Here is an 11970-nt window from a genome sequence, read left to right on the forward strand (position 1 = left end):
ACAGCCTTGTCTAGCTGAGACTCTGTCTCAAAAATAAAATTAAACAACCCCAGGAAACCTGATTTTTGAAGGTTTAGGTATGCATGTCAGTTATTGCTGTGATCCCCCTGCCTCTGCCTCTGCTGGGTCCATAGGCACAGTGCACTGTGTCAAGTTTCATGGCAGTTTTAAATATTGAGAAATCTTCTTGGGTCCACTCAATCCCAGAAATTTATAGTTCTCATGATATAATAAGTACTTAATAAATGCAGGCTAGCACCATATCCAACGTGAGTATAGATACAATGTAACTTATTAAATTGTGAATGAGATACTTTATTTTAAATGCAAAGAAAGAAAAGCACACACATTTATTGTGTGAATTTGTCAAAGAATTATGAATAGGTTTGTGGATCTTGGTGGAAAATACAAATATACACTCAAGCATATGGAAGACAGGGACTTGGGAAGGTCACCCCAGCCTGCTGGAGACCTCCAGGGTTTATCTGCACAGTAGCAGGTGACTCTGTGACCAGATACCTTAGCTTAAGAGTCTACAACTCTCAGAGAATTTCCTGTTGTATCCACAGAGAAAAGGGCCTTGGGTGGAGAGAAGGAAAGTTATAGAGGTGCCAATGGCAGCACCAATGAGGAGAAAGTAAGCAGTCTTCGAGACATCACATCTGCTTCAGGATCAACTCCCTCCGAAACACACCGATATGCGGCACCATCCAAGAAGGATGGGAGAACAGTAGAACTGGCCGGCAGGAATCACATCTTGGGGAAGCTGGCCAGGGTGGTAATGCCACACGCATTGTTTCTGTTCCGAGCCAAGAGAACGTACCCTTTGTTTCCCCAGCTTTCTCCCCAGCTGTAGAACCAATTGAGAAAGATACAATCTTAATTTACGTAGTCTTTAAAATGCTCGCTGTAATTCACTAACTATATAAAAAATGAGTCACTTGGGTTTTATTTTGAAGGAGTTTAAAGTCATGGAAAGAAGGCATGCTACCCAGGTTGGTTCTGTAACAGTGTTAATTGTCAACTTAACAGAATCTAGAATCAGTTGGGAGATGGACTTTTGGGAATGATCTTGATTATGTTAACTGATGTGGGAGACTATTCCCTGGACTACAGATGCATCCATCATGCTCATCTCTCTGTTCCCAACTGTGGCTGTGCCATGACAGCAGCTTCAAGCTCCTGCTGCCTGGACTCCCCTGCCATGACGGACGGTGCCCTGGAACTGCGAAATGAGCCTTTTCTTCCTTAGGTTACTTTGTCAGAATGCTTTATCACAGCAACAGAAGAAACTAAGACAGGTCTGAAAGACGGTAGAGATTGCCAGGTGTGTTGCTGCACGCCTTTAATCCCAGCACCTGGAAGCAGAGGCAGGAGGAGCTCTGTGAGTTCCATCCTAGCTTGGTCTACACAGCAAGTCCAGGCCAGCAGGAGCTACATTACCTTGTCTCCGGAGGAGGAGACGTGAAAGAAGAGGAAAACACGATGGATAGGTGAGACCAGACCTGAAGGATGAATACCCTCTGTGGGAATGGGAGGAAGGTAGAAGGATGTAAAATTGATGACAGATGGGAAAGTGAGATGCGTTATGACAATGTGGTTAAAAAACAGGGTATAAGACAAAGTGATGTGGGAGACAGATCTGGAGAGGTGGATTAAGATAAGGTTGAAGAGTTCCGGGCTATACTGAGCTCAAGGCTAACCTGAGCTACAGGAGACCCTGTCAAAGAAATCAAAACAAAACAAACAGAACATCTAGCTGAATGATCTCTCCTGTAAATCTAAGGGGTTGTTTGTAGGGAGAGATCTATGTACCCATAGTGCCAGCCACACTCGTTTGGGTGTGGTCACAAGTACTTAAACGTAAGGGGGAGATAAAAGAGCTAGGGGGAGGAGACTGTCTCTCTTTTGGGTTCCGGTTGCATTCTGTGAGAGTAGCGTGCCGACATTTGGTTCTCGGTTTTCTTTCTCGGAAATCATTTAAGTGATTTCTCCCTTAACAAAATATCTTAGGACACCCTATTTTGTGTAGCATTATATTTTAGCTATAGAACCCTGTTTCAATTCCCAGTGCCCATATTGGTGGCTTACAAAGGTCTATAACTCCAGTTCCATGGGAATCCAATGCCTCGTCCTAGCCTTCAAGGGACACTACACAAATGTGGTGAACAAACATATATGCAGGCAAAATACCCATATGCATGAGGAACACACGCATATACATATTGTTTTTGAGAAAAGGTTTCCACTATTAAGCTCTGGCTGCCCTGGAACCCACTCTGCAGACCAGGCTGGCCTTGAACTCAGAGATCTGCCTGCCTCTGCCTCCTGAGTGCCGGGATTAATGGTGTGCACCACCACCAATCTTCAACTCCTGATCATCCCTACCTCTAGGTGCTGGGATTACCGGAATGCTAGGTTATGCTGTAAATTGAGCCCAAAGAGTCTGTGCTTGCTAGATAAGTACTCTACCAACTAAGCCACAACCTTAGCACCCTCTTCTTTCCTTTTCACCCCAGCGCTGAGAACTAAACCTGGGGTATTGCACATGCGGGACAAGCTTTATCTGTCACGAAGCCACATCCCCAGCTTAGAAACTATGTGGTTAATTAAAAAACAAAATACTTATAGCATTCATATTGTGTATATACATACAGTTGTTGGTTAGCTTTACTCTGTGGCAGGAGAGATTTGGAGTAGATGGCTGAGATGAATGGGAATGCTAGGCTTGAACTGGGCACAGGGCCAGTGACACACACACTTGCTTGTGTGCAGCTAAGTAAGCGTCTTGCACAAAGTGCAGCTACCAGCACATACTTCAAACATTACTGTCCATCTATTACAGGCTAGTTTTGTAATTATGAACCTGGAAGAAAGACTGGGAAACTGGAGACGAGGCTCAGTGTTACAGAGGTGATTAAATGGTAGTAGTGCTCTCTCTCACTGTTACCTGTTTTTAATGATCCAGTGCTTGTTTCCCTTCTGGACGCCATAGCCCACCACCAACACGGCATGGTTCACATTATCGCGGTCGCAATTTTCATCATAGTACACGCCTACAAAACAAACTACGGATGAGCTTCCTGGGGGGCCCTGTGTGTTCCCCGGTCTCAGTCGGGCTTACAACTGGGATGCCCTGCGCCGCAGCAGCTGCCAGGGTTAGCGGATGGCGTCTGACCACGAAAACTAAGCACTCAAGCCTCTCAGGACCACACCCACATCCCAGCAGAGGGGGCTCCACAGGAAGAGGCTCTCACCTCTGCTGTAAAACTGGAAAGATGTCAAGCTTGCGTCAATTGACACAGAGATCGGCCCGACCCGAGCCACTGCTCTCTTCAGGGCTTTCTCATTGCCCACAGGGATCTCTCTGTACCCTCTGCATTTAGCTGCTTTTGCTGTTGGGTTGTACATACAACTTTGATCCTGGAAAAAAATCAAGGGTAGAATCGGACTACAGTTAATCAACTGGCAATAAGTTGGTAAGAAAGTCAATCAATGTTAGAGGTAACGGATTAGTCTTTGGGGCTTACCATTTTAGAAAACTTTGAAAAGAAGCCAGGTTTGGTGATACGCACTTATAAACCCAGCAATCAAGAGGCTGAGGCAGGAGGATTGCCATGAATTCAAGGTTAGCATGGGTTACACAGTAGGATCCTGTCTGAAAAACTAAAAACAAAAAAATGTGGGGAAAAAAAGTCAAGTGCTTCCTGCTTTCCAGCACTCACAAAAATCAATTCCAAAAGAAAAAGACTTTTTCTCTACCACTCAGCATCTCTCCAGCCCCTTGTCATCACTGTCTTCCTCTTTTTCCTGTTGAGAGTGTGTAGCATGCCGGGCGGTGGTGGCGCACGCCTTTAATCCCAGCACTCGGGAGGCAGAGGCAGGCGGATCTCTGTGAGTTCGAGGCTGGGTTGGACCGATAGCCTCCAAAACAATACAGAACTCTGTCTCGTAAAAACCAAAAAGAAAAAAAAAAAAAGAGAGAGTGTGTAGCATGCAGCCTAGGCTGGCACTGAACTCAGGACATAGCTATATAGCGATGACTCTGACCATCGACCCTCTGGCCTCTACCTCATGTTCCGGGATCATGTGCATGTCCTACCTCTCCCATCTCCAGAGACTGATTTTGCTAATGCAGGATAGGGAAAGATTTTTCAAAGAGGTTTATTTTAAATGCAAATTATCTTCTGCCCATGTAGTATATGTAAGGTTCAGTGGGCAGGAAGGTACCAGCTGCTCTGTGGGAGTTTGCCAACACCAAGCCCAGTTCAAAAGATGGTTTTGACCCTCTGTATATAACTCAGGAATGCTAGTATGGGGTAAAGAGTTTTAGTCAGACCTCATGTTTTCATCAGAGACAGAAATAAGTATATAACATAACATGAAAATAAACTGATAACTAAGTAATTTAACTTCTAACTGTCCAGGAGCAGGCAGGCTTTGCAAGCCTCACTGACAATAAAAGGTCTTGTCAAAGTGATGTGCTCTTTGTGGAACATTGCTCCTACACACTAAACCTTTAACACCCTAAAGCTGTATCTATAAGAACACATATTTAATACCAAAAGTACTGTCAGCATTTGATGTGATAGTCTAAGGTTACATTGACTTACTGCCTTAATTTCTCAAAACCTGTTTGTTCTCTGCCACGTGACTCTGGTGTTAAACTTCTCAGATCAACAGGACATTACTGTACGGCACATTCCTGAGATCTCAGCATGACTTCCCTCTACACACAAGAGGGTCTCAAATTCTAGATAAGCCTTGATGCTGCATGAGCTCACAAAAGAAAGAAGGAAAGGAAGGAAGGGAGGGAGGGAGGGAGGGAAGAAGGAGAGGAGGGAGGGAGGGAGGAAAGAAGGGAGGGAGAGAGGGAGGGAAAAAAAGAAGAGAGATCTTGTGCAAATGGAATACGTGTCTACAAATGATATGAAGTATCTTGTGAATAGACTCAAAGAATAGCAGGGTCTACCATGGCCCAGACTTTGAGCCACCTCAGGAGACAGAGAGACTGGGTTTGTGTGCACCCAGGCCAGTCTGGACCACAATCTCAAAACAAACAAACAAACAAAACCCCAGAACAACAACAACAAAAAAACTATTTCTTAACAAATTGATCAATGTAGTGCTGGGTAAATCATGCAAGCCAGGCTGGAAAGAGAGCTCAGAAATCAAGAGGACCAAGGTTTGGTGCCCAGCACCCAGGTGGTGGTTCACAAGCATCTATAACTCCAGTTCCAGGGGATTCAATGTCCTTCTAAACTCTGGGGGCACCAGGCACATACATGATGTACATACTTGCAGGCAAAACACTCCTACACATAAAATAAAAAATAAATCTAAAAAGATGCAAGTTGTCAATTAGTTCTTTAGTTTATACTTTTCTCAAATATATCCTTTAATTGGTGACTGGGAAATATGTTAAGTAATGTCAGTAAATAAACAGACAATAGACTAGAGTCTATACAGAGTGTCTTTCCTTTACTATTTTATTTTGGTTTTGGGTGTTTTGTCCCTTCTTTCCTGCATAGAGGAAGCTGGTAGCTCAGGTTGGCTACATTCAGATTCACTGTGTAGCTTAGGATGACCTTGACCTCCTGATCCTCCTGCCCCCTTCCATGTGCTGGGTTACAGCATTCGCAGTGCGTGCCTCAGGAGCATTTACAAGAAGAAATACAAATGGCCAGGGAAGTACACTGCTGAAGACATGACTGTGAGTCACTTACATACTTCAGGTAGAAGTCATAATTTTTGGCAAACAATTAGACATTATACAGTAAATTTTAAGATACAGATGCCTTCAAATCCAGGTGACTCTGTTCCAAAGCAACATACCATATTCTAAAAGTCTTACATGAGTGCATGGCTGCACGAGATTAGCAGATCTAGTAGATAAATCTTATTTGGTTAGATGGCTTACTGGGTAAAACTCTTGCTGAATAAGCCTGGTAACTGGAGTTTGATCCTAGAGCCCATGGTGGAAGGAGAGAATCCAACAAGTTTTCCCTGGCTTTCACATGTACAAGGTAGCACAAGCCCACCTGCACATATGAACATGTGCCATATACACAAATACACACAATAATACATTTTATAAAATAATTGGTTTTGCTACAGACTGCAGTATGGAATTTGAGTATGTTGTGGTATCTCCTTAAATATCAAGGATAAGCCAACCTTTTAAGAAATTACACTGATGACACACCTTTCACCATCATTTTTATCACTGAAACTTGCTGTTTCCCTCTCAGTGGTTCATATCACAAAATAATTATATTGCCTATAAGACCCAACTACATTAAAAACTCCATGGGGCTGGAGAGATGGCTCAAAGTTTTCCTATATTATGGAAACTTAGCTTTCTATGACAATTCTATTAAGAAAGCAGGATAGCCATGTGTGGGACCCAGGCCTGTGATCCTAGCACTTGGAAGTTCAAGGCAAGAGGAATTCAGGGTCATCCGTAGCTACATAATAAGTTCAAGGCCAACATGGACTATAAGAGATCTTGTCTCAAAAAAAGGGGGCCAAGCTAGGCTGGCTTGGGACATAGAGTAAGATTTTGTCTTAAAATTAAAAGAAAAGAAAGAGGGAGGGGGAGAGAGGAAGAAAGGAAAGAGAGAGAAGAGGGAAAGGAAGGAGGGAAGGCAGGCAGGCAGGAAGGAAGGTGGGAGGGAGGAAGGGAGGGAGGGAGGGAGGGAGGGAGGGAAGGAATGGAGGGAGGGAGGGAGGGAAGAAAGGGAGGGAGGGAGGGAGGGAAGAAAGGGAGGAAGGAGGGAAGAAAGGCAGGCAGGCAGGCAGGAAAGCAGATACAAAACAAAGCCATGCTGGGGAGGGCCAGCGCAGGGCTGCACACTGCGTGGGTGTCACCTCACCTGGCCCACATATGGATATGCATCCTCAGAGTCAATGCCCCCATTCGTCTGCACATACCGGAAGGCGGTGGTCATATAGCCGCCTCCACAGCCGTAATTCTCAGACACACAATCCACAAGATTCTGCGGACTGAGATTTAAGAGTTTGCCAGTCTTCTTCTTGAGTTGACCCTCCAGGGCACCCGCAGAGCTAAAAGCCCAACAGGAACCACACTCACCCTGAGAGACATACAGAAAAACTGTCACCATCGCTTTTCACATGGGTGCATCTTTCTACCAGCCTAAAAAAGTCCACACATTTTGTAAATTCAACACAAATGATGGCTTTGTTGTGAACCTTGTTGTTGTTCCCAGTGATAATGATTGTAATAACTGTTTCCTCTAACTGGAGTCAAGTACAGTACTTTATGGCTTTGGAGACAGTTCTCCTGAAGTCTAACCCTGACTTTGCACACTAGTTCTGTGACCTTGATTTGTTACTGAACTGCTCTGTGCCCCAGTTTCTTTACCTTTAAAAATGAGAATAAGGCCGGGCATTGGTGGCGCACGCCTTTAATCCCAGCACTCGGGAGGCAGAGGCAGGAGGATCTCTGTGAGTTCGAGGCCAGCCTCCAAAGCAATACAGAGAAACCCTGTCTCGAAAAACCAAAAGAGAGAAAGAGAGAGAGAGGAAGAGAGGAAGAGAGAGAGAGAGAGAAAGAGAGAGACAGAGAGAAAGAAAGAGAGAGAGAGAGAGAGAGAGAGAGAGAGAGAGAGAGAGAGAGAGAGAGAGAGAGAGAGAGCTGTAATTCTATCATTTGAGAGGCAGAGGCAAGAAGATCAGAAGCTCAAGGTCAATCTCAGCCATATACTTACTGAGTTGGAGGTAGGCCTGGGCAACATGAGAACAGAAAAGGGAATGATACTATAGTTAATGAACTGATTCTGACTCCTGAGAGCACTGAGACTTCATTTACATGTAAATCACAGAAGTCCCTTGTGCTCAGAGGTCTCTCAGAAATCGTCAGCTATTATTAGTGCTTGCACAAGTTTCTTTTTGCCCAGATTTTCTATTTTTTAAGAATGAGAAGTTCTTGAGGAGGAAGTCTTGAATCTTTACCAGGTAGCTAGCACTCTACTTGTTTGGCTCTAGGAGAAAGGTAGTATTTGTAGAATAAATGTCATATCAATTATTCATCTTACTGACGACATAGTCCTGTGCTGTTAAGGTCCTAGAAAAACAGATTCTCTTGCAGATAAGAATCTAATATTGTAAAAACCTTCTGGGGAGGAAGATTCTCTGTGCCCTAGTAATTACAATTTCAGAATTTACTTTGCACAAATATTTCTATATGAGCCCAAAAATATACACATAAGATGCTTGTTGTAACACTGTAAATTTTTAAAAGCAGAAAAAAACCTAAATATATAAAATAGGTGAAGATTAAATAACAGAATATGCTATATTCTTGTAGCATGAGATAGACCTCAGTTCAGGCCAGACTACCTACACACACACAAGCAAGCACACCTGATTTTTGACTGGAGTAACATATCCTTTCTTTCGATAGTCGATGGCATCCGGGGCTCTGCCTTCCCACTCTGGGATGTAGAGAGTGTCATTACTGTGGGAGTGAGCGGGTGGTAATTTGAGTCCTGTCATCTTCTGAACCACTTCTTCACTGGTCTGAGACAAAGCGGGAGGCCAGACATTAGCAGGGACCACGGTAAAGGCAGTGGGTGGGCCTGGGTCCCAGAGGCAACTCACCAAGTCTCCCAAGTGATTCATGGCCAGTTCATATGTATGCACACCAAGAGAGGCCTCCAGATTATGGATAGAAATGTGCTTCAGGTTTTTTTCCCAAATTAAACGCCGAGAGATTTCATCCACCTAAATAGAATAGTCAATAAATTCATACACTGTGTGCCGCTATATAGCTAGGTTTTAGAATAAAAATGTACCATAGCCAAAAAAAGTTTACAATCTAGCTGGGGAACTATGGAACCTTAAGAGTCCACACACAAAAATGTACGCAAAGTTCTAGAGACCATAGCATAATAACATTACTATGAGAAGTATTCCCCAAAAGCTTTCCACATACACACGGCACAGCCACATCTGCGGTGCTGGGTATGGGACTCGGTGATGTTCCTGTGCCCAGTAATAACTGCAGACAGACAGAGGGACTGCAGCATCAAAGTAAAGCCAGCTGGAGAGTTAGGACACAGGCACTGCCTGTTTGGGGTGAAGCACTGCATTTCCATCGAGAGCAGAGGCCTCAAGCCCCGGCCCTGGCCCCACCCCCCCGGCTCCCCGTGCAGGTCCCAGGCACCTTGCTGTTATACTGCTTCCTGTGAGTCTTCTTCCAAAGCTCCCACTGGGTATCCAGCAATTCCTCAGGGTACAGAGCGAAGCTCAGCACGGGTAGCAGCAAAAACTTGAACACCCACATCCTGTGAGAGGAGTAATTAGGGGAGACTTCCATTGGCAGGAGGCTCACAGTCTAAGCCAGCCTGTGGGTGTGAAAATGATGGCCAACACATTACCAGGAAGGCTGTTAGTAATCAGGCATCTGTACTGGCCTGCCTTTGGGGTCCTGACAGGATACGCCCTCAGTTGCTGCCACTAAGAGCACCACCTGTGCCTAGTCACTAGGTTCCCTTTAAAAGAGCCCTGCCCACCCCCTATCCCATCCCCCCCTTTCTGTCACATGGTGTCTTTCTCTCGAGTAGCTTTTTCAAAATCACAACAAAGGTGCCTTTTAACTTTTTAGGAGCTATAAAAATGAGTTCTGTCTACCAGAAAATTACACATACATGTATTATTCCTAAAGGATTCATAAACCCAAAAGAACTACATGCACGCGCGGACACACACTTTTACTTTCCTTGAATTTAGAGACATGGTCTTGCTTTGTAATCTCTAAGTCTTGGCTAGCCTTGAGCTCACTATGTTGACCAAGATGGCGTTGAATCCAAAGGTCTGCCCCCTCTCCCACCCTGCACTGGGGTTACAGGCATGAGTTACTATGCCTAGCCGAGTCCCTTCTTGTGAACTATAAGGCTGGCAAAGCTGACTGTATGTGGAAACTAGACAAGGAACTGCAGGCGATTTTCATGATAAAGCAGTATTGGGCAGAAGTGGGGGTGGGTGCTGGAACATCTGATTTCAATTATTCCAACTCAAAGACGTTCCAACAACACTGAGCCCACGGCAGACAGCCAGACTGGGTAGCTGGGAAAGGCTGGGCACTGCTCCTCCCCAGTACCCCAGTGAGGACAGAGTAAGCACAGTGTGAATGTGCCTAGAGACAGACTTCTAGCTCCAGTGTGCTTCCTGCTTTGTTCACGGCCCTCTTCTTCCTTTGCCTGTAACCAGAACTTGCCAGGAAAGAACAGGGCTAACTTTGCAGTATTTATCTATGATATGCTCACTGTATCTTCATTTGCCGTATCCATTTTCTCCTTTCCTCACTCTTTAGGCAGGAAACGGCTCTAATCTTAACCAGATGCCATGTTTTTTTCTTTTTCTTTTCTATTTTTTCAGAGACATGGCTGCTTCACAGGACAAAAGCCTCAGATGTATAAGAGGAAAATGCAGGACAGAAGGATGATATTCGGTAATGACCAAGTTCACAGTTCAGGAATTTGCTCTGGCTTCATTAATTTCTTGCACTGGTTTAATTGCAAATTCTTAAGTTTAAAAACCACTTCCTGTCTCCAGCACATCATATGACTTGTGCAACACTGATTACACTTTTATGTACTTTTTGCAAAGCAACAAAATATCCAGCAGAAGATTTAATAGCAGAATGTTACAGGCTTGGAGGTGGTCATTAACTATTCCTCTTCCTCAGGAGAGGGTCAGCTAACCCTTTAGTTGAGCAGAGCTGCAGAAAGAATTCACTTGGAGGCAGGCTCACAGAATCCTATTCTTTCAATCAACAACCACATACTTATTCACATACAAAATCACACAGAATCCTAAGGATTTCCAGACATTCAGCCTGAAAATGAACTAAGAAGTACTTTGTTTTTATTCAGGGATCCCCAATCCATTATATTCGTTCTCTTCTTAAAATAAGGTATCTGGTAGAAACAAGACACTAACAGACCCAGAAGTTAAAAACATTACCTGCTGTTGAGAATCTGTTGTCTGGGCTCCGTTCAGACAGCAAGTGTGGCTACTGTGAGCAGAAGACTAAGGGTGCTACATTTATTCCATCAGGATTGCGGAAGTCAACTCCAGCGGTGGCTGGAAAATTCGGATAAGGGAGGGAGGCAGGGACAGGATGAGAAAGGGGGGTTAGGGTAGAAGGATGGACACAGGTTTGCACAAAGTCCAGAGAGCTGCTAAGTGTTCAGTTTCATCTGACTCTTTGGGGGAAAAATACAACAGCAAATTATTCAAATTGAGGCTTTGTGAGGAAATGAAAGGACACAGACTATTGTCTCCACCCCTCCTCAGGACGTCTTATTCGAGAATTCCGTCCTTTTCTACCCTTTCAGTCATGACCCACCCCCACCCCAACCACTTTCAACTTTTGTGTCAGATCCTCTTCTGAGATGACGGGGGCCACAGAGCCTTGCGCACACAGTGTGTGTGTGTGTGTGTGTGTGTGTGTGTGTGTGTGTGTGTGTGTAGACACACCAAAGACCAGAAAGAGTAATATATCGCATATAAGGCTCCAATTTAAACATTTTAAAAAGTTTTGTGACTGCTGGCTGACGTTACTGCTTCTGGGCAGGGAGGAGCTGTTCTAACCCATTATGGCTATGCCGAAAGGGTGAACTGGTTTACAAGTGAACAGAACGTTGAGGGAGTGTGATGGTGTGGGCACTCAGGAAGCTAAAGCAAAATCAGAGCTGGCTGTGGCCATGCCTTTACCACATTCCCGGCACAGGGCAGCCCAGTCTAAGAGTGACACTGAAGTCAGTCAAAGTTGTACGGTGAGATGCTGTCTCTATGCAGTAAGTAAGAGCAGACTCACAAGTTCAAGACTAACCTAGGTAACTTAGTGAGCTCCTTTCTAAAAGGAGAGTTAAGAGAGGATGGAGGAACAAAGCTCAGTGGTGGTGTGCTTGCCTAACATTATGCGACTCATGGCCCAACACA

General features: G+C 44.6%; 1 protein-coding gene across 2 annotated transcripts; it reads right to left on the minus strand.

Moving 5' to 3' along the window:
* Positions 1–294: 294 nt before the first annotated feature.
* On the minus strand, positions 295–11284 carry Ctsk (cathepsin K). 2 transcript variants are annotated; one of them, XM_021235419.2, is made up of 8 exons: positions 10990–11284; positions 9188–9368; positions 8623–8745; positions 8386–8541; positions 6876–7094; positions 3258–3423; positions 2951–3056; positions 295–850 (listed from the first exon to the last, which is right to left on the minus strand). In XM_021235419.2, exons 2-8 carry the CDS (start codon positions 9338–9340, stop codon positions 751–753), a joined length of 1023 nt encoding a protein of 340 aa, XP_021091078.1. In that variant the 5' UTR covers positions 9341–9368; positions 10990–11284; the 3' UTR covers positions 295–750. The 2 variants fall into 2 exon arrangements, with proteins under 2 accessions (XP_021091078.1, XP_005084328.1); XM_005084271.4 differs by having other exon boundaries at positions 9188–9308; positions 10990–11282.
* Positions 11285–11970: the final 686 nt, after the last annotated feature.

This window comes from Mesocricetus auratus, unplaced genomic scaffold (assembly GCF_017639785.1).
Source record: "Mesocricetus auratus isolate SY011 unplaced genomic scaffold, BCM_Maur_2.0 Super-Scaffold_100009, whole genome shotgun sequence".
Taxonomy (NCBI): Eukaryota; Metazoa; Chordata; class Mammalia; order Rodentia; family Cricetidae; genus Mesocricetus; species Mesocricetus auratus.